Genomic DNA, 24,749 nt, shown 5'->3' on the forward strand with positions numbered 1-24,749 from the left:
TCAAGAATCACTTGGGGGGGGCGGGCGCAGCTAGGTGGTACAGTGAATAGAACACAGGCCCTGGAATCAAGAGGACCTAAGTAAATCCAGCCTCAGACATTTAATAATTACCTAGCTGTGTGACCTTGGGCAAGTCACTTTAATCCCATTGCTTTGCAAAAAAATCAAAAACAACAAAAAAGAATCACTTGGGATGAGAAAGAATAACTGGGTGATGAATGGCCCTTTGACAGGAAGGAGAGAGAAAGTGGGAATAATAGAAAGTAGATATTACAGATAATGATCATTTCCATGATTTAAAGATCATAAGTGAGCACATTTTTTCTATTAGAAAAAGTTTGCTACACTCAGTTATCTGAACTCAAGCAGTTCAATGAATGGGCACCACTGTTTACTTGTTTTTTGACAGTCCCCCAAGGTCAAGGAGGCCAAATGAGGGAAGGGAATTCTCTTTAGATCCGGCCTTGCCGCCTTGATCTTAATCTAGCAATAGAAACATCACAGCTAACTCCTAACTCTAAGCTTTGAGATCTTAACAGTAGTTTTCCATGTGTGAGAATAAAATCGACATACATTTGTGTTACAGATTCCTCTCTTAATGTCAGCTAGAAAGTCACATTGACATAAGGAGTTATTTTGGTGACTGATAGCACTGTCAGCGTGCAAAGCCACTAGCGCTATTTTACCAAATGATAAATACATATCTGTGTGTGCCCTCTGTCCTCATCAGTGTCATTCTGACTTATCCATAGATAGAAATTGGTAGGGTACTGTACAGTTGATTCAGCCAAGAGAAGTCACATTTATAGCTTTTTAATACTAAGAAGAAATTCTAGTTACAAAGAAATGCCAGCTTTCTTTTCTTTAATATTTATTTTGAGAACAAAACACAGTCTTTTTTGAAACTGTGGCCTAGGATAAATTAGTGGTTTTCATGACATAATTGGTGGTTTCTATAATTTTTCAATGTATAAGATAGTGGCAGTAAATTTATCTTTATCTTTTTTGGCTACTGCTCATTTTGATCTCCAGGTCTCGAACATAGATTGAAAAATACTGGACATAAACCCATTTCCTTCACTTGTTCCCATTTTTCTTCCACAAGCTACTTTCTCCCCAGACAAAGCTCTTCCCCATTATGTCAGTCCATCTTCCTGGATGGTTGGCCAGCTATGTGCAGTTTCTAAACTCGTCCCCTACTGTAAGCCATTCGCAGGTCCCACCATCTCCCTGCCCCACACTGTTTTATCACTTGCTGTGGTCACTGACTTGGCCTTCCCCTTTAGTCTCTAAGACCAGCTCCATATTATAGCAAAAATAATAGCCAGGGATTAAGTGAATGCTTGGTGAAGCATTGTCATCATCCACATGGAGTTTGCTCCCTTGAGTCAATCACTCTTTATAAATACATTTCCACTTTTGTTCAAGAATCTTATTTATGTATCTTTTGCTTTTGGAAAAAATGTTGGGTCATTATAATTGAGAACTATGTATTTCCATCATGATCCTATAGAATTTGGTCCTACCAACAGTTTTGATGCATTACTTCCTATTCAAGGAAGAAAACAAAAAGGTTAGTGCTTACTGCAGTGAATTCTTTTCTTGGGCACAGTATTATCAATACCCATATACAGATTCCAAGAGTAGGAAGAAACCTCAATGGTCATCTATTCTGACCTAGACACAAAAGTAAATGTCACTGTTGTCTTATTCTGCAAGTGATCACCCATTGTCATCACCTCAGGTCTTTGAAGATGGCCATCATGTCCCCCCTGAGTGTTCACTTCTCCAGCCTTAACATCTCCAGCTCCTCAATCCAAACAGATTTGAAACCTTTTGCCATTCTGGTTGCCCTTCTTTTGATGTTCTTCAGGTTGAAACCATCCCTTTTCAACTAAGGAGGCCAGAAAGGAGCATGGTGCTTCAGTAGAGTATAACAGAGGGAACATAATTTTTTTGTTTCTGGAAGTACCTTCTTAGGCCATTTGGGAATAGTCTTCCTGGTCCCTTTGTACTTTGATGACATATATTGGAAATCATATTTTTTCTTTCATTTTTATAATATATCTGTCATTTCTCCTTGTTACTTCAGTAGTGATATTCTCATCCCTCATCTACTTTATCATAAGGCCAATTATTTGTATTTATTTTAATGAACCCTGTTTCTGGAAAACCAATCTAAATTGTAGAAAGCCTGGCAAATTATGAACATTCCATTTCTTCAAGAATGTCTACATTTACTAAGCAGGCTCTAGAGACATTTAATAATGACATAGGATAATAAGAATTGCATAAATAGTTTATCCAACTTTGGGACTGGGACCTTTTGTCCTTGGTTTCTTTTTTAGGAAATAAAATAGACTTTTGAGCTATACCTCTTCAGTAGGTTGTAATGAAATGTTTCAGCATTCAGCCATACACACCTATGAATATTGATTTTTCTTCACAGAAATGGCCAATCTGAACAAAGCTTTATCATTAGTCCAGCGAGATAAGGTGCGCCTGGAGGAAGAAGTAAAAAATCTGAAGATGGTCTCAGATGCAGCGATATTGAAATCTCAACAGTTTCAGGTTATAGGCCAACAAGGAGTAGCCTTGCTAAAGAGATGTCATGAACTTCAAAGTGAAATACTAGGTAAGAAAGAAATAGTTTGAGTTTTCATCAAAAAATCATAAATATATAAATGCAAATAAGAACCTTTAGGATTCATCTTCCTTTATAAGTACAGTTCAAAATTAAGAAGAATATATACCCAACTATTTTATAGATCTACTTTGTGGTGTTATCTCTTGTATTCATAGGAAGTAAGGTATTTCTAGGATCAGGAACATTTATCTCCCAGTGTAAAGAATGAGGCTTTGGGGTGGCTAGGTGTCACAGTGGATAGAGCACTTTTGCCTTGCAAAAACCTAAAAAAATTAAAAATTAAAAAAAAAGAATGAGGCTTAAAGAAGGACCACAGTCTGGAACTAGAGTTATGACAATTTGGCAAGCAAGAGAGTAAGAGAGAATAAGATAGTACTATGTTGTATGACATAGGAATAATAGAACCTTTTGACAGAAGAGCAATCGGACCAGTCATTTTGTTTCTTACCATTAGGGAGCAGTGGGGTGAAGCACCTTACTTTCCAGAGGCCCTTAGTGCTTCCTCTTTTTGTAGCCAGGGTTTGGGGTATGTGTCTACAGGATTATATAGGCTTTAGGGGAGATCGGTTCACTTGAGAGGAAAGGGGAAATGTCTTAACCATTAATGAGCTCAGGCAAGATTTCTTAGCATTTCCTGTTGATGCCCATGCTTTCCCATTTTGTGCTTGATGTCTTCTGCATCCCTGACAACAGGCTGTGTCTGTTTGCCGAGAAACTGTCTAGCTGAATGATTTTCATGGAAAAACTTTTGAAATAAGTGAAGTGAGACAGACACACAATTTCTGCACCCCAAAGTGAGCTCTTCTCCCTCCCTGCCCTGAAAGGAGTTTTAATCAAAAGATGAGATTGATCTCAGGCCAGCTGTTCAGCATCAAACTTCATCAATGTATAAGTGCTAGTATTTTTTTTGCAAGGCAAATGGGGTTAAGTGTCTTGTCCAAGGCCACACAGCTAGGTAATTATTAAGTGACTGAGGCCGGATTTGAACTCAGGCACTCCTGACTCCAGGGCCGGTGCTCTATCCACTGCCACCTAGCCGCCCCAATAAGTACTAGTATTGATAGTTTCAGGTAAATGCTAGTTCAGTCCAAATGTATATATGAAAGCTCAAAAAGGGCACAAGCTACCTAGAGATCAGAACTTTTCCTCTGGGTCCACCTGGATCCCTGAAAAATAGCCCCAGGCAACATTCTTTTTGCATATGAACACAGTTTAGAAACACTGAGCCAGTGGCATGGATGACTATATTTATTTTAAAATAATGGCCTTCAAGAGAAATGTTGAACTCTATTTTTAAGTAGCCTCCTTATCACAGTAAGAAAGAACAATCACAAAAGTTCCTATGGTTTTTATAAAAATAACTGTGGATAGAGACGAATATTCCCTGGATCTATATTTGGACACTTGGGCAAAGAGAACAGAGTGGGTTTTTTTTTTTTTATCAATCCATTCACTTTGCCACTTCCGTTTGAAAGTATTTCATGTAATAACAAACCTCCCCATTGACATTTTAACTTTTATGCATTGGTGAGAGGAAGTCAAACCCAACTAATCCTTACCTAAAATTGGGCCCTCCTAGTTTCTAAAGTCAATACCACTTCAGGATAAAGATTGAAGATGTCTATAAAAGGGAACCTGAAGGGGTGGTGCAGGGGATAGAGCACTGGCCCTGGAATCAGGAAGACCTGAGTTCAAATTTGACCTCAGACACTTAATAATCTAGCAGTGTGACCTTGGGTAAGTCACTTAACCCCGTTGCCTTGCAAAAAAAAAAAAAAAACCCATAACAAACAAAAATGGAGCCTAAAGCTTCTTGGGGTTATGTATATGTGTCTAAACCAGGAATGGGGAATGTCTGGCCTGCTGGCCATATAAAGCCCGTGAAATCATTTGATCTGGTACTGCCATGGCAACCTCAGGGCAGGACTTGAAATTCAATAAATCTAGGAGTTTTTTAGGGGTGAATTAACTAAATGTTTGACCACATATAGCAGAAAAATTTTTAAGTTGATAATTTCATATGAACCATGAATGATGTTATAAATATCCAAACATATCTAGTCTAAACACAGACTAGAATCAAGGCACTTCCCCTTGTCTCTCCTAAGAAAAATGAAGCCTCTCTATTCATAAGCTACCTGAATCTGTCCAGAGACACCTCCCATTTTAGAACTGGCCAAGGGCACAGGGCTCAGACTCAGACATCCATTTGGTTTAGTTCAGAGGCAGCTGGGGCCAATCTGTTATTGGAAATCATTTTTCCAAGTAGTGGCACTGGTGAAAATGGGCTCAGCAGATTGAGTTTAAAGCAGGATAATAGCTCCATAATGCATAGGATGATGTTTTAGAGGAGAGCCCTGGCCTTTCCAGGCTGCTGTCAGCGAAGAGAGCCACCCCCTCCCACAGTTCAGATGGCCCTGCCCCTCCCTCAACAATGAGACAGGCTGGTTGGTCTAGGGGAACCATGATAATTCTAATATACAAAAATGGGAGCAGGTAAAGAAATGGGTTTAAAGGACAGTATTTCCTGTAGTAGACTACTGAAATTCACTTGTTTTCCTTCATCTGAAAGACAGTGTGCCATGATAGATGAAGTCTTATTTCTTATGCCTCCTTGGCTGTGGATAGATGGGCTATTCAGAAGAAGGAACACCTCCAATTTCAGGGTTGCTGAGTCCTTTCGGGGCTGCTGAGCCCTTTCAGGGTTGCTCATCTCCGTCTTTTATACCTACCTGTTCCCCATTTCTCATCTGTGACTCTGAGAAGCTGACATCCCCAGTTAAAACTGTCTCAGCAGATGAACTAAATCAAGTTGGGGAAAACTGACAGGCCTCAAACCCATATTTGAGTTAAGGGACTGTCCACCCCAAGCATGTGAAGACTTCCTCCAGCAGAATGGATGGATGAGAATGGAGGCAGCTGAAGCAGGTGCCAAGTGTAGAGGGCTTGAAGCCTGGACTGACATCGAAAACACCAAGGTCATCCAGTGCATCCCAGGTCATCACCTTTTGTCATCTTGACTATTGTCTTGCCACTGAACTTCAGAGGGGGATGTTGCCTCTGTGCAACTCTGCCTCACTTAAATCCAATTCACAAGCAAGTCAAGATGCCTCCTGGGAAGACCTTGTGTTTCTTCAAGGCTTAACAACTGAAAACTTAGCTGTGAGAGCTGTACCCACCTGTGAAACAGGGATAAGAGGAGCTGGAGTTGCTGCCTCCCAAAATGGTTGTGCCGTTCTAATGAGGGAATGTGCATAAGGGGCTTTGGATTTTGGGGCTTGGATCACTCTCTGACTTTGTTCAGAATCCTTTGGCTAAAATAAGTGCCACTTCCTTGGGCTTTTCAGCATCTTTAGAAAGCATGAAACAGTGCAGTTTGAATTAGCTCCTAGTTCTAACCCCTCTTCAGCTTCCCCTTCCTTGGGGACTGCATTCTCATCACTAGTCCAGCGGGAACCTGGGCTCCAGCTAGTGCTGGGGTCCATGGTGTGCAGTTTCAGGTTCAGCCTAATTCCTGAGTCATGTAGCCCATATACAGTAGGGGGTGCCATTAACAGCTCTTTGCTAATGATGGTGGATGAATCCCCTCCTTAGGTAACCCACAATCTGGAATAAGTGGAATAAACCATTTCCAGGGATCTGTATTGTAACACTGTGGAGGGACTATTGACAATGACAATGAGGAGACCCAGGGAGGAATTGCCTAGCAGAACTGGCCCCAACTACAAGAACACCAGATCCCCATGCACCTGTTAATGAAATATGGCTGGGGGGTGGGTAGAGATTTTTTCATATTTTTTCATCATTTTTTTTCAGTTAGCATCTCAATACTGAAATTATTAAGACATTCCAAAAAATGCTTCACAAAATGGTAAAACAGAATAAAGATGGTCTCTGGCCATGGCTTCACTCTCCAAGGGGCTTGCTTAGCTGTTGAAAAGATATAATCCCACCCCTGTGAGGTGAAGGGATCTGATGTCTCTGTGTGTTCTGCATTTGAGTAAAAAGAGCACTGGATTGGAACTCTGCCTTGACTATTCGAATGTGTAAAGACTTTGGACACATCATTCCTCCTTTTCTTCTTCTAGAAAACAAGGACAGTGGACTAGCTCCCCCCGGGGTCCTTCTAGCTCTAAATGAATGATCCTGTGATAGCATTCAGTTGTTTCTGGAAATGAGACAGAGAACTGGAACTGATAAGCTGGGAGAGTTGTGACTGGGCCCACTCACTCTTCATCTCCTCTGCGGTTGCTGCCCCCACTCCCCAGGGCCTTTCCTTGGTCTCCCCACTCTCCTGGCTGCAGCCCTATTAGACCCTTCTCTTCTCCCCTGCAAGACCAATCTCCTCCTACTTCCAAACCAAGGCCTGGGATGGACGTCCTTAGCTGGACAAGAAAAAACTTGTCGTTTGGGGTAGGAGCCGCCTCTCTGGTGATCTTTATGTCAGTGAGACCTCCTGCTTAATGTCCTGACAACTTGCCCCATTTCTGACTTGTAAAGCGTTGGGACCTACAAAGCTGATGTGGTTATTGTCCACAGATTCTCCCCCCCCACACACTTCAGATTCATCACTTCGGGTCTATCTGTGGGACCCCTGCCTATTCTGACTTTGTAGGAGTCAGATCTGGTTAGGGTCTTGGATTCTGGGGTGATGGCACAGGCCTGGTTCAAGAGTGCCAGTAATTCCTGCTCACTTCCAAAGATGGGGCTCTTCTTGGGGAGATCTTGATTTTACGTCTTTCCTTAATGGCTTTCTTTAGCTGTTTGCTTGTCGGCATTAGCTATTGTTTGAAACTCTAGAAGAGTAGGGGTGGTTTCATTGGCACTTATTCCTCTCCCCAGACACAGGGTCTGGCACATAGAAAATGCTTAATGAAAACTTGTTGCTTAAAAATAATGATAATGATAATAATAATAATAATCTATTTTGCTTGTGACTTTTATTGATTTTAGATGGAAAATCTTAATGAAAGAGAGAGGCAGAGGAGAGAGAAACAGAGTAAGCTAGAAAAGAGAAAGATTCCATGTTTTAAAAAGAAAAAAATCAGTGTTCTAGGCTAGTGAAGAAGTGATTGATAGTAAAAAAAATAATGATAAAGTTTGGGGGAACAAATCTATCATTTGTGAGAGTAGAACAGGAAAGCAGTACAGGAACAAAGAGAAATAAAAGTAAAAAAAATGAGAAAACTGAGAAAGGAAAATTTCCTTCTAAACAAATGAATCCCATGTGTAATTTCTATCTTATCCAGTGACATGACTATGATACAGGGTTCTATTTATCATCCTCCTATTTCCACTGGGTAGCAAAATGTTAGAGCATATTTGGGAGACTTAAGATCCAATAAATATTGCTCTGGTTTGTGTTTTAATGCAGGCCAAGAGAACATTCTCAATCTCAGACATGCATGTCTTTATCAGCCATACCGGGATTCTAATCTTTCTCTTCTTTAAGCAGGATTAGTTTTTGTAATAATTTTGAAAATCTTTATATTATTCAAGCCTAGCAATGCAGCCTAAACCCAAATCCATTCCTTATGGCTGTGGGGACTAGTCTTTTTGTCTTCAGTCTTTCCACACTTTCTGTTTTCTGTAGTTTTATTTTATTTAAAAAAAAAAAACCTCCAAACCTATAGATCTTCTTAGCACTAATGAAGTTGTTAGTTGAATTATATTAATTTTGCGCTTGGAGCTCGGGGTCTGGACTCATTATCTTAACTCTCAGAAGCAGTAGTAGATTTGATCTCCAGCGTTCATTTAGGACCAGCGGAGAAACACTGAGGATTTGCAAGTTTCTCATACTTTCCCTTATGAGCAGGCCCCCACCAGTGTGCTTCTGGACATCATTTAATCAGTTAAAGTATCCCCAATACCTTCCTAGTAAATATGCCTTTGTAAGAGCTATGTCAAGGGCCAAAGTACACAGCATCCTTGCATTCTCCCCTCTACACCTGGTCCCTAGGGAAGAGTTATTGTTGAGTCGTGACTGATTCTTCGTGACCCCATTTGGGATTTTCTTGGCAGACATATTGCAATAGTCTGCTATTTTCTTCTCCAGCACATTTTACAGATGAGGAAGCCAAAGTAAACAGAGGTTAAGTGACTTGCCCAGGGTCACACAGCTAGTCCTGAAGCTGGATTTGAACTCAGGTCTTCCTGACTTCAGACCTGGTGCACTAGCCATTGCCCCACCTCGCCACCCCCTGGGGGAGAGTAGTTGCCCTTTAAAGTGGTTACTGAACAACATTCCCCCTTCTCCGATCAAGCTGTGTGTATGATCTGACCAGGGATGATTTGATCCCTTGCTCAGTTGTTCTGACTCCTGCCGGTCTGGGTCACACAGGCTTCCTCAAAACTTTGGCAATTGTCACTTACCCAGGTTCTCAGTGAAAACTCCCAGTGCAATGGTAGATCTCCTGATCTTGCTGACTGCCTGCCCCTGGAGAATCTCCTAGTCTCCCCGATTGCTGGGACACTCACATATCAAGAAGTGTAGATGCTTAAGACCACAGGAGGACATCCAAATGGTACAGTGGATAGAATCCCTGGCCTAGAGTCAGTATGATCTGAGTTCACATCTAGTTTCAAATACTGAACTAGCTGCATGACCCTGGATAAGTCATGTAACCCTGTCTGCCTCAGTTTCCTCATCTGTAAATGAGCCAGAGAAGGAAATGGCCAACCATTCAAGAAAACCCCAGTGGGGTCATGATGAGTTGGACCTGACTGAAATGATTGAAGAACAAGAAAGAACCTCAGGAGGGCCAGAGGTTCAAGTGCCTTCATGGACTCAGGCCCAGGTGGGAGACAAAGTGGCCAGGTTTGCTCCCTGTCCCAGCCAGAAGCTGAGCTCTGTTCTTTTCTGTGAAAGCCGTTGGAGAAGTGACCTTCAATCTTTTGAAGGTATCCTCTATCCCAGCCTGGCAGCCATGCAGGAGGCCAACAGGAAACCAGCAGAGAAGACCTGTCCTTGCTCCCAAGGAAGGAAAACAGCCCCTCTATGATGATGCATACCCCTGGGACCAGGACCCAGCAGGGCACATCCCCCTATAACAACCCGATTTTTTCTGATCAGCTGTATGATATCTCCTTCCTCTTATTTGATTATATCACTCCAAAAAACAACCCTTGAATGTCTGCCTTGTGGTCAAGAAACCATAGCATTTGAATCTCTCCAGCAAATTATAATCTCAAAGATTCTTTAGACTTTTGGTAATTGCCATCCATAGGATCTATAATTCAGAAACATCTTTCCAAAAACATGCCAGACATTTGGGAAGAGGAAAAGATCTTCTGTGAAGTCTTTGTATATAAAGTAAACCTGATCAAATTTGTTATTAAGTCAACAATTCTATTTTCATCAACATAATGCTTTGTCTAGGCATTTTCAAAGTTAAATAGAAATTTATTTGCCTCTATCTAAATTTTAGTTTTTGTTACATCCTTTGTCACTGTTGAATAGGCCTAATGTCTTCTTAGAAAACTTTTAGTCACTGTTGAATATGCCTAATGGCTTCTTAGAAAATACAAACACCCTGGGGCTTAGAAGTTTGATCCCAACTCTCCCATTTTTCCTTGAGACCTTGAGAAATTGAGTCACTTGCCAAGGTCATACACCTAGATGGTAGAAAAGCAGCTGCAGATCAGTGTTATACTCACTAGAGAATTGTCTTTTTCTTCTTTCTCCTCCTTTTCTATTAAGTCATTCTCCTTTGTTGTTGTTATTATTACTTGGGATTTGGAAACTGACATTTTAACCCCCTTCAAATGATGGAATTGGTAGCTTTTCTTAATTCTATTTGTTAATCTTGATTTGTAGGGAAAATAGTGGAAACAGAAATCAGTTTTCCAGTGAATGAAACCTTCCATTCCTATCTGTAGATTTAGTTACAGATGGTTATGTAATTTTGTGTTTGGTTTACACTGATGGAACTTTCAAAATAAGTGCCCCCAAATGCATAATTTTTCCCAATTGGCAATGCTCTTCTCAGAGGTCAGTGTGACCAGTAAACCAGTCAGCTTAACTTATTTCCCTTCCACCTGGTAGGATAGAGTGCCCTTTAGTTTCTTTAGTCACAAATCACAAGAGGCAGAGTTCAGATAAATCACAGCAGTATTAAAATCCTTCCCTGAAATTCACTTGGCCAACTTGCCAACTTTCCTTTCAAACCTGGTTCTGAACAGAAAACCTTTCTGGATTGGGTCTGACAAAGAAACTTTTGGGTTTCAGAACAGATAGGAAAATGAGAATTTTTTTTTTCTGAGAAAGATGACCATTTCTCTTGTGCTGTTATTGGTGGCTGGGGGAGACCATAGGCAATAAGGATGGGATAGAGGAGGAACTAGAATAAGATTGGGCTGGTACTGACCTGGGTCCTGTTTGGCCTCTGCCTTAACCCATTGACCCAATCTCCAAAGAAGCCAAGAAACATTTCTCTGCCTGTTTCTCCAACTTAAAAATATTAATAGTAATGCTCCCCAGCCCCCAAAATATGGTAACATGTTGCATGAATGTAAGGCACTGTTCTAAAGTCCATTTTCATGCATTTCCTCGGGAGACTGATGCCAAACCACAAGATTATCCTTAGAATGAAACAAACCAGGATTTCAACAGGGATCAATTCTTCCTCAGGCTCCAGAGGGAGACTGTGTAGAACCCATGTGCCTGCTCTCTCCAGAAGCCTCCCCCATCATTACTTTCCTCTATTATTTTCTCTGCCTTTTAGACTTATCTCCTTATCTTTAGTTGGAAGAATGCTAGCAGCCACTGTAATCTTATCTGCCCTCAAAATAGGGAGCTAGAATCAGGGAGCAGTTATGATTCATCCAGCCCCGCTCTGCCTAGCTGCTGGAGGAGAAAATAATCAGAGCAATGTGGTAAGTGAGCCCAACACCCAGGCCTGGTCCCCCCGGGAATCTCATGTTGGGAACCAGACAGCAATTGTGGTTTTCAACTGACCTGTATCAGATAGAAACCAATTGAGCCAGATTTCTGAATGAAGCTCTTTCTGTTGGTGCCCCCCCCCCCCCGGCCCTCCCCTGCTCACACCCTCCATTTTTATCCCCTAGTATTTATTTTGCACATAGCCTACATAGGCCTTTATTTGTGTCTTTGCTCCTGGAGAACTCCTTCCACTTCCCCGTAGACAGATTTCCTTTTGTCTGTTCCTCATTCATTCCTTTCACAGTATTTACGGATTACCTTCCAGGGCTCCACTTTCAATGGAGGAATTAATGTGAAGGACACATATTTTAGGATACATATAAGGTTAAAAAACTTTTCAAGTTCTGCTCCAATCACAACCAGATAAATCTGTACTTTGTTTTGTGATTTGGCATGTTCTGTAAATGTTGATTTTCCAAGGATAAGTTGATCTCTCGTCAGGGTGGGGGTGGGGAGTGGGAAGCATGCTGCTTTAAAAAAAAAAAAAGAAAAGAAAAAGACCAGAAGGTTTCTAGGTACACACCATGCCATTTTTTAATGTAAATATTAAAACCCCAAAGTAGGACTGGAAGAGCTGGTCCTCCTCTCCCCTGAGCCTTCAGAGCTTCTGCTGGCTCCCCTCCTCACTGTTAGCCCCTTTCTGCTACACACACACACACACACACACACACACACACACACACACACACACACACACACACCAGCCTCAAATGGTCCATATGACAAACCCACACTGACACTCCAGTACAGATGAGAATCAGTTACTAAGCAGTTGCACTTGATGCTGGGCATGCAAACACTCACAAAAGAAACAACACCTACTATTGTAGGCCTTTTATTCTTTTTTGTAAACAGGTTGTACATATATAAGTAGATAGAGAATAAATTCAAATAATTAAATTGGAGTGGGTTGTAAGACAGGTGAGGAGGAAAGGTGTGTCTTAAAGAAAGGAAGGGATTCTGTGAAGCTGAGATGGGGAGGGAGGACATTCAAGGATTGGAAGATGGAGAAACAGAGAGGACAGTCTGACAGGGCTAGCAAGTCCGGAAAGGGGAGAAATGAATGATAACCCTTCAACAGCAGGCCAGAAAATGGAGGGTTTTAAAAATCAGATATTTATATTTGATCCTAGAAACAAGAGGGAAAAACTGGGGGGTTCTTGAATGGGGGGGCCTGGTCAGAATCTATCCTTAAATAAAATCCCTTTGGCACCTGGGTGGAGGATAACTGCAAGGGGGCAGGGACTTGAGGCAGGGACATCAATAGGTGAGAGATGAAGAGGACCTGAACTAAGATGGTGGCTCTCCAAACCAAGGCAATAGTTACCCACTGTGCTGGGAGAAATGATGAAATTTGGCCCCCGATTCAGTGTGAGGGAGAGTAAAGAGACCTGTCTGATACATGTGTGTGTCTGAGAGGATGCTGGTGAGGGTGTTTGGATGAAGAAGAGTTTTGGAGGAAAAAGTTATCCATTATGCTTTGGACTTGTTGAGTCTGAGATGTCTCTAGTAGGCAATGGGCTCTGCAGGACTAGAGCTCAGTGGAGAGACTGGGACTGGATTTATAAAAGGATCCAGACCAATTTCTGATTCCACCAGAGAACGCTCACCAGGTGAGAATACCTTGTTAACTGCTGCCTTGAATGAATAGCTCCTGTTTCGGAGTGTCTCCTTAACTCCATCCATGAATTGGAGGGGGCCTTTCCCAAGGCTGTTTTTAGCTCTGAACAACACTAGCCAGTTGATGGGGAGATGCCTAAAGGGGAGACTTTCTCTGTCTGTAGATAAGAATGAAGGGATTTCAAAATGCCTGTGCTACATTGACATGTCTGTATTGGGTTGTGTGTATGTGTATGTGTATCTGTAGGATAAACAGTCTTTTTGGTGTGTGTGTCAGCCCCTGACTCTCAATGTGGTGAAGCCAAATAGATCCCTTCTCCAAAAATGTGTTAAAATGAATAAAAAAATATGTAGGTATATGAAGTAAATAATATCTAAATATAATTATCAAAATACTGTTTTCAAAAAAATCATGGTCTCCATGATAAGAACCCCTGCCCTAAAGTGATAAACTTTCACTGTCCTGGGTCATTTTCCCTAAGGGACCTTTACCTTATAACCATCACTGCCAACACCTGGATTTGCCACACCCATCATTGGATAAAATAAAATAAAATAAAATAAAGCCTATGTTTTCTTGATTGTGGGAAGAAAATTCTATCAGGCTTAGGGATTATTTATATAGTGAAGTTTTCCTCCCCTTGGACTTGACCTTGGGCATTTATTTATCTTCTCCATAAGAATCTAAGTATTTTTACTTCTCCCTGCTCCTTTCTATCCCCCTTTCCCCATACCTCTCCCATTGTTAGCATCTTTTTATCCTGAAAATTCCCAATATATCTTAAAGGGGAAAAAAGCTCCTTTTCTCACTGAATGAAATGCTAGTCTGAAGTACTCAGAGCAGTACCAGAATCAATCAGAATATATCATTCCTGTGAGAAGAATGATTCTAAAAAATATCATCATTTTGCTCATTGAGAAAATGAGGCAAAAAGTAGTTAAAATAGTTTACCCAGGGTCACAGAAAAATCAATGAGAGATCTGAAAATAGAATTCAGGTTTCCTGACTCCTTGTCTTTATTCATGATATGATAGATCATATAATTTCCTATGTATTTCTTGTGATTACATTCTTAGGTGGGGTTAGGTTAACAGTATTATGATTGAAAAAAGCTTGGCATTTAAAATACTTTATGACAAAAATCTCAGAAGTAAAAGTTTGATTACAATGGTCATGAAAATGATGGAGACTATTCTTCTTATAATAAATATATAAGTATATACAAACACACACACATATTTCCCAGACATCTCCTTTCCATGATTGAGCGCCACTCACTCTCCCATAATCTTCTGGACTTAGAATGCTTACATCTGAAATTCTCTCTCTCTTTTTTCCAGTCTCCTCTGACATTATGCAGAAAATGTTAAGTGAATCTCCAAGAATGCTTGTTTCAGTTAAGATGTGAATCAGACCTTCACTATAGAGTCCCTAAAGTGAAAAGAATTATGAGTGTCTGTATTAGCATCAGAGCTTTGCAGAATAAGTTTGTGAAAGCACCTTAATCTGTGATTGAGATTGTTGAATACTCATCAAAGTGCTTCCTTCCATTATCAGCCTTTTATTATATCTGAAAAGGTTTCCTCCTTTGAATGTCATTTTTGTATTTTAGGCAAGCTGTTCTTTTATAGATGGTAGAGAATTCATTATATACAATTTACAAACCCCCACAAAAAAGTTTCAAAGGGTGAAACTCTTGGTCTAACAATATAGTAAATAAAATAACTGGGTCATACTGAGACCAAGTTTGTCCCCTTCACTCTTTGAATTTGATTAATTTTCTTTCTCCCTAGTCTGTCAATACCTTCCCTTATCCCCAAAGTTTCTTTGGTTAATGTACATTAATGAACTTTGAGAAGGAGGGAGGATTTCATGGACTCTCTTTCCTTGAGCAACCCTTAGGATGTAGCCTGAAGCACATGCAAGTTCAGTCTTGGGGAGGTCTGGCCTCTTATGGGTAAGTTAGGTTAGGAACCCTATTCTTACACCTTTTAGCATATTGGTACTCTGATTGTGGCTCTACTTTATCTGAATTATTCCTTTCTGACTGCTTGCAATGTTCTCTCCTTGACCTGGGACCTCTGGAATTTAGCTCTATTTTTCCTGGGAGTTTTCATTTTGGAATGTCTTTCAGGTGGTTATGGTGAATGCTTCAAATTTCTACTTAGTTCTCTGATTCTATGGTAACTGGATAATTTTTCTTTATAATTTCTTGAAAAATATGATGTTAGGTTCATTTTTTGATCTTGGGTTTCAGAGAGTCCAATAAATTACTTCTCCTTGATCCATTTTCCAAGTCATTTCTTTTTCTGATGAGGCATTTCATTTTTTTTCAATCTTTTGACTTTGCTTAATTGTTTCTTGATGTCTCCTGGATTCAGTAACTTCTACTTGACCAATTCTAATTCTTAAAATCCTTTTCTTCTCTCAAGTTGCCTTTAATATTTTTAAAAAATTTCTTCCAAACCCCCAATGACACTTATTGAATCTGGAATTTTTCTCTTCTATATATTATAGATTTTGAATTTTTTTCAGTTTTTTTCTTTACCAGCTTTAATTTCCTTCTCACCTGAAAAGTTTTATCATGTATTTCCTCAAGTATATCTTCCCCCAAAATGAAAGTTTTCTATTTATCTATCAAATAATTCCCCAGATGAGTACCTTTTGTATTTGTAGTTTCTAGAAACAGTTCAGAATCATAAGATTCTTTTAAATGACTAATTACCAAAAATCAGATGAGGAGCTGCTCTCCAGCTTGCAGCTGTTGGCATGTGAAGAGAGGCAAAGAGCTCCTTTTTTGTCTTTTTCATTTTAAATCATTTGCTTCTTATTTAATATCTGCAAAGAAAGCAGTCACAGTGCAGTTGAATTTGCTGTTGTAAGTTTTGGATTGTTTCCATGTGTTCCGCCTTGCATCTGCTTGGTGTTTAACGCCAATGGTGCCTTTCTTTCTGGAGGCATTCAGGGCCATTTGCTTCATCATCCAATGGCATGCTGAATTATGGGAAATTCAAGTCAAATTTGTTTAGCTTTGGAGAAGGACACCCGAGAACAATCCACTTGTTTAAGGATTCCTAACAGCAGAACTGAAGGAGCTTCCTCGTGCAGGTGGCTTAATCTTCTATCCACAGCCTGCCCATGTGTCTTTATTTATTAAGAGAAAACAGAACTCACTGCTTTATTACCAGAATATACAATAACCACTAATAAGACCTTTTTGCAAGAGGCAACACTAGTCGCTATCACAGTGATGGGAACCAAAGCATATAATGCTGTGAAAGATTAGGACTATCTCTGCTAGTGCATTTTCCATTAGCAAATATTTCAAAGTCTTTGTGTTGGCTCTTCTGTTACTTAATTGATTCCTTTGTTGACATTATAATTTCTATGTCCTCTTGCTCCAGATAACATATTTTCAGGATTCCTTCCTTCCTTTTAAACTAAAATACTGAATTACCTCTAACCCCCTCATCATGACTCCCTCCCCATCCAGGTAGAGGGCAGGGGTAAGTGGGATAGTTCTCAAGCTTGTATTCTGCAGTGATGAGATTCATATCTGTGGTGACTTGGAGAGCATGGAGGAGTTGAGCAGGATGAAGGAATGGGCAGCTGGGGCTTTAGGACATAGTGGTTTCATTATTTTGCTTGAAATTCTGAAATCACCAAATACTGTAGCTATTTTAACAATCTAAATTACATACAGCAACCTGAATTTCCAGCAAGGCCACAACGCAAAATCACAGTGAAAATCATAGAACCAGAAAAGACCCCAGAGGTTATCTCATACCAAGCTAGCAAGGGCTTTTAAATCATAAAATCTGATGGGCTTTTATCGAACATCATCCTTTGTGACCATTTTATTATATCTGATGCTTGTCTACTGTTTTGGCTTCCATATTTTAAGGTTTTTTCTTCCCTCAGCTTTGTAATGAAATGGCTCTCTTTTTTCTTTCTATGCCTCTGATCACTCCTTCATCACTGATATCATAACTCTAAACTGTAGGGATAGTATTTCCCCAAGACCCTCTGCTGGGTATCTTTCTTTTCTCTCCCTAACTTTCATTTAGTTTCCTCATTAGCTCCTCTGATATCATCTCTCTGTGGAAGACTATCACATATCTATATCTCATCCTTGTTTCTCACTTGGGCTCTGGTTGTACATGAACAACTTCCTTTGGGATATCACCTGCAAGTCCCATTGATATCTCAAACTTGAGTGTCAAAAATAGCACTAACTATGCCCCCCAGCCCCTCCTCAATCTTCTTTATTTCTGTTGAAGGCACTACCAACCTTCCAGTTTCCCAGGTTCCCAAACCCTCTGCCAGTCTTCAGCTCATCGTATTCCCTCACCCAGAACAGTTAATCTGGTACTAGAGCTTGTTCTTTCTACTTTCTCCTTATTATCATTTATCTTTCCAATGCGGCCATCACCCAGCTTCCAAAAATCATAGATTCTGCCTTGTCACCCACCTCCCCCCCACTCTAGAAACTCTTCTGGCCCGTAGTGGTGGCCCTTCAAACCCTTTCCCTGGCCCTGCTCTTGCAGCTCCTGAGGCTCCAGACAAACTGACTTGCTCACTCTCCCACATGCACAGGGCTCCAAGCTCTGGATGTGCTCCCACCATGCCTAGAATTCACCCTCTTCTCTGCTCTGCCTCCTAGAACCCCCTCTTCCCTATAAAGTTCGACTCAAGCACCAACTACTTTCCTGATCCCTCCTTCTTCCCAGAGCACCTTATATTTCCCTTGTGTGTACTGTTTATATACTCAGGGATGCATGTGATATCCCCAATAGAATGGAAGCTCCTGGGGGCAGGGACAGTCTCACTTTTGTCTGGTGTAGTGGCTGATTCATAGTAGGGCCTATGCTCTTGTTGACTGGGAGCTCCATTTTTGACCTTCACCTTCCCTTGTTGTTCAGGCCTGGCATACCGTGTGGGGTTTTCTTGGCCAAGATCCTGGAACACTTGGCCATCTCCTTCAGCTCATTTTAGATGAGGAAACTGAGGGAAACAGGGTGAAGTGACTTGCCCAGGATCACCTAGCTAGTGAGTATTTGAGGTGAGATCTGATCGTTCTAACCACTGCACCACTTGGCTGCCCTTCATCTTCTTAGACCCAGCTTATTTCACCAAGGAATCTTCTTTCAATTCTGTATATCCTATTCAAAAAACCAAATAACCTTTTAACCATCATGTGGTTTCACATTGTCCTTAATCTCCTAATTTTCTATTTTATATTTGCATTATGAGAACCTCAGAGTGAGGGTCTGGTTTCAAGTCCTGCCCCTGATACATACTAGCTATGGGTCCCTGGGGAAGTAACTTAAATTCTCAGGGCCTTCCAGGCCACTCTCTAAGACTGTAGTGCAGAGCGGTAATTTGTCTTTGTAGACCAACTGTATCACTGTCCCCCCCAACTCCAGAAGAATACAAGATTCTCATGGCAGGGCTTATTTCTTGTTTAATCTCTATATCCCGATTACCTAGAACAGGACTCCTTCTCGTAGATACTTTATTATTTTGTTGAACTGAATTAAGGTGAACATTGAATCTAACTCTGTGTCTTGGAGAGGAAGCTTGACCTAGTGGAGAGAGTGCTTGGACCTGTCAAGGATCAGTGGATTATAGTTTCTTCTCTAAATTGAGTATAACTGTACCTGTACTGCCGCCCTCCACAGTTATGGTAAGGGGTAGCTAGGTGGCACAGTGGATAAACCATCGGCCCTGGAGTCAGGAGGGCCTGAGTTCAAATCTGGCCTCAGACACTTAATAATTACCTAGCTGTGTGGCCTAGGGCAAGCCACTTAGCCCCATTGCCTTGCCAAAACCTAAAAACAAAATGAAATAATAAGTTATGGTGAGGCTTAGATGAGGTGATGTTTGTAGTCTTTGACGTTCTCAAGACACACCAGCAATCATGATGTCCCCATTCTGTCTTTTTAGTCCCATGAAACAGGTTAGAAGGAAAACAGCCAAAATTCTCAGATCTTGTCATGACATGTTGAAAGAGGGGAGAGGGGTGGGGAAAGAGGCATACTGACTCCTTTGGGGCTTACTGTTTCTTATAGGAAGGTCAAAGGAGCTCTCCTATTAAAGCCTATTTTTTAAAATGAGCCTTTTATTATTGATGCTGTTTTTTGTTATTGTTCAGTTGTTTGAGTTGTGTCCAACTCCTCATGACCCCATTTGGGGTTCTCTTGGCAAAGATCCTGAAAGGGGTTTTCCATCTCCTTCTCCAGTTCCCTTTACAGATCAGGAAACTGAGGAATACAAAATGAAGTGACTGGTCCAAGATCACAACACAGGTCTGTGTCTGAGGTTGGATTTGAATTCAGGGAGAGGTATCTTCCTGACTCCAGGCCCGCCATGCCTGTGTCACCTAGCTGCCCAGGCTATCATTAGAAAATGCTAAAAAGCATTCTGAAATATTTTCACTGAGACAATTCCTCCCAAGTAGGTTTTGACCTACCTCTGGGGGAAAAAACGTTTGGAAAATTCAGGTATAGAGAAACTCTAGTAATCGGCTTTCGTTGAATTGTTGCTTTTGTATGTATGTATTTTTGTTTGGCCACCTACACCATATTAGAAAGCAAGGAGCCTATAGCCTATTTCTAACTTAATCAATTGTAGTGATTCGTAGGAATTGTATATGTGGTCAGCCTTCTGAATGATTGTTCACTTCTATATCAGCAATGAGCCTGGAAACAAATCTCAAATTGTGAATATGCTCCATTATTTATTGTTCCTAATCCAGTGAATAGTTACTGATAGTCTCCAAGCCAGTCTGGCAGGCATGGTGAGGCATCTTCAAGGGAATCAGGGCCAAACATGAAATCATCAGGGCCAGTCACCAATAGCATGGGGTCTCTGGGAGCAGGAACCATACCCTGTGCAACTTTCCAGTCCCCTTTGAACCTTGCCCTTCTGGGGAAAACCTGAAGGGAATGAAATGATTTCTTAAGACAAGTCATTTCTGGTGGGAAGAAAGGGGAGCTGATAAAGGAACAGCTCACTAAATATTTGTTCAAAGAATTTGTGGACTGTCTGTCACTACCAGGATGCCCAAGTCCGATGGCCAGACTGCCTGGTAACATTGGTACCTGAGGTGGGGTCTGGAGCTAGAGGGCACAAATGGATAAATCATTCACTCCATGCCCTTTGCAAGGTGGGAGTGGCCCCCGGGGGGTGAGTCAGTTCAAATCAAACTTCAGGTATGCTCGAGCCAGCTCACCCTCAGCAAGTCATTTCACTTTGATTGCCTCAGTTTCCTCAACTATCCAATGAGGCTATAAAAGCCCTGATTCCCCAGGGGTGAGTGAGGATCAAACGAGATCCTGTCTGTGATGGGCCAAGGACACAGTAGGTGGTTAAAGGATGCTGCTTCTCTCCCTTCCCTCACACCTTTGGGGCGGAGGTATGCCTTCCTGGTGTAGGTGCCAGAAGCCCCAGGAAGCCCCTGCTGTCTGGAGGACAGGGAGAAGCAGGAGGGAGGCAGGTAGGTTGAAGCCTGAAGGGAAGAAGGCCTCTCCCTAGGGCCTGGTGGATCTGAGTGCAGGGGCCGTTCTCTTGCTGCTCCCGGAAAGCTCTGGGCCACAAGATGAAAACCTGAGTGCCTGGATCTCGTTTGTCATTTCAGATTTACAAAATCAAATAGAGGCCATGGGACTGAAGTTTCAGAAGGCCATCGAGGAAGCCAACCGCTACCAAGAAATGCTCATGCAAGTAACTTTGCGCTGTTACCCAGCAGCCCCAGGGGAGCGGGGCTGGCCAGGTTGGGCACCCTGGAAGTTCTGGCCAGGATGCCCACCGCCTGAGTGAAATTGGCTGTGGCCAAGGAAGCGAGGGCAACTTTCCTCATCTTCTGCCTCTTCAGGCCTCCAAGGGCAACCAGCTCAGAGACAAATGGGGGTGGGGTGGGGCTGGAAGGGAAGTGACTTGTCCAAGGTCACACAACCTGTTGCAGCATATTTTTCCTCCCCAACTTTGAACCAGTTGTTCAAAGGCAAATCCTGAATAAGCTAATCTGTATCCCATGACACAGATCCTACTCAGTTTCTGGGCTGTCCTTAGAAAACTAGTCGCATGGTTATATTACTCCTAAAAATTACTTCCAAATGCAAGGACTCTTCAAAATGATGATGATGATGATGATGATGATGATGATAGCTAGTATTTGCAAAGCACTTTGAATTTGCAAAATGCTTTACATGTTAGTTCATTTGATCCTCAGAATAGCTCTGGCAGGGAGGTGAAAATATTATCCCCAGTTTACAGATGAGAAAGTTGAGGCCCAGAGAGGCTAAGGAATTTCCCGGGTCACACAACTAGGGAGTCTGAGTCAGAATTCAAGCTCAGAAGAACTTTGTGTTTTTCCTTGGAAATTTGCTTCTCTATTTTGGTAAGAAACAACCAGGTCTTATAAAATCAAACAATATGAGGAGAAAAAAGCCCTGCTCCATCGCATGTCCCTCGTACAGCTCTTTATGAACTCCTAGATTTATTTTGGCATCTTACTGAATTTTCAGTATGCTTTCAACACATTCATAATTTTCTGCTACTAGACAAGGATTTCCGTAGAGTATTTGACAAGAAAGAAGGTTGACTTTATGGTATATTTGGTAGCTGTAATTTTCAGTTCCTGTATTCAGAGAGAAGGATCATAACAAATCGCAAATATTTAGAATGCTTAGCAACAAAACTTTTGTTTTGGTAATGAAAATAAGATTGTTACTTAAAGGAAGACTGCATCTGGGGGCAGCTAGGTTGTACAGTGGATAGAGCAGCCCTGGAGTCAGGGGAACCTGAGTTCAAATCCAACCTCAGACACTTAATAACTACCCAGCTGTGTGACCTTGGGCAAGTCACTTGACCCCATTGCCTTAAATTAAAAAAGACTACATCTATTAAATGACTTGATCATTCAAAGCAAAATTATAGCAATACCTAAGTATGGCTCGATTATTTTAGCAAAATAATATCTCTTAAAATATATAGATATAAGAACCGAATTGACATGGAATAAATCCCTTAGTAACATGACACCACTGAGCTATGGAAGAAGCCAAGCTGAACTGGTCCAGCAGGGTCTTGATTGCTCATTCTGGCTCTTCAGTCCCTCAGATGAGAGTCCAAAGGGCAAAGGGAAGCATCCTGTGTCTGTCTTTGACCTGGCCCGGTGACTCCAACCTCAGGCAGGCCCTTCCCTCCCTGACCATGTCATTTGGTCCTGCAGGCTCAGTCTTTGAGTGGGTCACCTGGTTGCTTTCCAAAACTCTCCTATGGCAAATGGAGGCTTGTGGCATGCGCTGTCTGATTTTTCACAGGCATGACCTAGCAATGATTTAAGATACTGGTTTCTCAGGATAGCTAGGTAGCACAGTGTATATATAGTGCACTGGCTCTGGGGTCAGGAGGACCTGAGTTCAAATGCGACCTCAGACACTTAATATTACCTAGTTGTCTGACCTTGGGCAAGTCATTTAACCCCACTACCTTACCAAAAAAAAAAAGAAAGAAAATTTAAAAAATAAACCAAAAATTGCTGGTTTCTTTAGTTTTTTTTTTTTTTTAACTTGATCCTGGGGAAATCTGAAGTCTTCATGGAACTTACAGAAGATAGACTGTAGCAAGTTCCTCACATTTTTAGATCTCACCTTTTCTTTTTTCTTTCATTCTTTCTTTTTTGGTGGTAATGACTAGGCAGCTCTCTAGCTCAGTAGTGGAAAGAAAGGGGTGTGAAGGTCTGGGTCTTTGACTGATCCTGACTCTATTGCTTTCTGACTGTGATGCTGAGCTGGTCACTTGGTTCTCAGTGTCCTTCCTTCATCCTTAGATGGAATTGCCTCACCTGAAGTTTCCTGTGCCAATGAAATTACAAATTTGACCCTTATCCCCTCCTCTATGTGAATAACCAAACATGAAGGGACAAGGGCAAGAAAAGCCAGGTGCTCTGGTAGCCACTTAGATATTAAGAGACCATGTGGTACAATGGTTAGGATGCTATCCTTGAGGTCAGCACAATTGGACTCAAATCATACTTCAATTACTTATGAGGTCCTTGATCCTGGGAAAGTCACTTAACCTTTTCTGTGACTCAGTTTCCTCACTTGTAAAAAGGGGTTGAACATGGTGACCTCTGATGACTTTTCTAACTCTGAGAAAAAATTAGATTTCAGTCTCCAGACTAAATCATTGCAAATTATTACTAAATAATAAATGCTGCTGCTGAATGTTGGGACTTGGGGTTCCTGCATCCCTTTTCCATGTCAGCATGATGGATTTCAATGTAGTCTAAGTATCGAAGTGGGTCAGAATAAATTGTTAACCGCCTACCTAGTGATTTTTGTCTTTTTGTAAAGGTTTCCAGGAAAATCATTTTAAATGCAGAGATTTCAGTATACTCTCTGAAAAGCATACTTTTCTCTGAAGAACTCTCACTATAATACTGGGCTCCTGAGATATGATTATTTGTCTACTCTCAAGAGTTTATACTGAAATGCCCCTCTGATTGGGATTAATTAGGTAGCAGACCCAAAGTGACTCTGTCATAGCCAAATTAGGAAAAATTGATTAAGAAAATGTAGTTTTTGTTCTTTTCACTATGCTGTAGATAGTAACATAACAAAAGGCAGTTCCTAAAGAATAGATTGCAAAGGATTTGTAATTGCCTTGTCAAGTGTTTATAAAAGGTTGTTTCTAAGGTGATCACTGACAATATAATTTCTTATCTGATTCATTTATTTATTGGCACAGCCAAGCCTGTTTTCTTAGTTAGAACAAAGGTAAATTTCAGTCTCCATTCTAAATCATTGCAAATTATTACTAAATAATAAAATTTCACTGTTTTCCTATGGTGGACCTGATTCTAAAATGGATTTAGCATCCATAATTTTCAGAAAAATGTAATCAAAATTATGTTGGGGATTTAGCCATTGGAATTTATCCAAATGGTGATTGAGGAACATCAAACTTGAGTGGATGAAGGAATAAGAAAGTAAATATGAAATGTTTTCTATGTGTAAGGCATTGTGCTAAGCTAGGAATGCAAGTGCCAAAGAGGAGCCTTTTACTTATATTCTTTAAGATGATCTGGAGAGTCATAGCAACTGTGAGTTGGTCCATAGAGTAGCCAAGTGACACACCCTTCCAGAAGCATTTACAATATTGATTTGATTACCAAGTGGAGGAGGAAGACGAGGTGAGGAGTATAATAGAAATGTTAAATATGACCCTGTTTCACACATGCAATTATTCTAGCCTCTTCTCCCTGGGTGTCCTCCATATCCTCTTGCTGATCTACCTGGTCTTCCTTGGCAACCTTAGGAACCCACTTGATTTCAGTTATCTCCTGTGGGGAGTGAAGCCCTTAACCTATGTTGACCACTCTATTCCGCCTTCTCCCCAAAGCCCTTTCTTTTTGACTCTGTGTCTTTTCCCAGATGACCCACCCACACCTCAGTCCCAATAGGGATCAAACTGATCTCATCACATTTCCCTAAATCTGACTGTCACCTAATTACCATCCATATTTGCAGTTG

The 24,749-nt window shown here is 41.1% G+C and overlaps 1 protein-coding gene across 6 annotated transcripts in view; it reads left to right on the top strand.

Moving 5' to 3' along the window:
* The window catches only part of LEKR1 (leucine, glutamate and lysine rich 1), a 175,671-nt gene that overhangs the window by 101,910 nt on the left and 49,012 nt on the right, over positions 1-24,749 (top strand). For 5 of the 6 annotated variants that reach the window (XM_074190807.1, XM_074190806.1, XM_074190812.1 and 2 more), the window contains 2 exons: positions 2,450-2,635; positions 20,849-20,930. In XM_074190807.1, coding sequence (XP_074046908.1) covers positions 2,450-2,635; positions 20,849-20,930 — 268 coding nt within the window. The remainder of the gene's footprint in view (positions 1-2,449; positions 2,636-20,848; positions 20,931-24,749) is intronic. The other variant, XM_074190813.1, reaches the window with a different exon arrangement.

This window comes from Macrotis lagotis, chromosome 6 (assembly GCF_037893015.1).
Source record: "Macrotis lagotis isolate mMagLag1 chromosome 6, bilby.v1.9.chrom.fasta, whole genome shotgun sequence".
NCBI classification, from domain to species: Eukaryota; Metazoa; Chordata; class Mammalia; order Peramelemorphia; family Peramelidae; genus Macrotis; species Macrotis lagotis.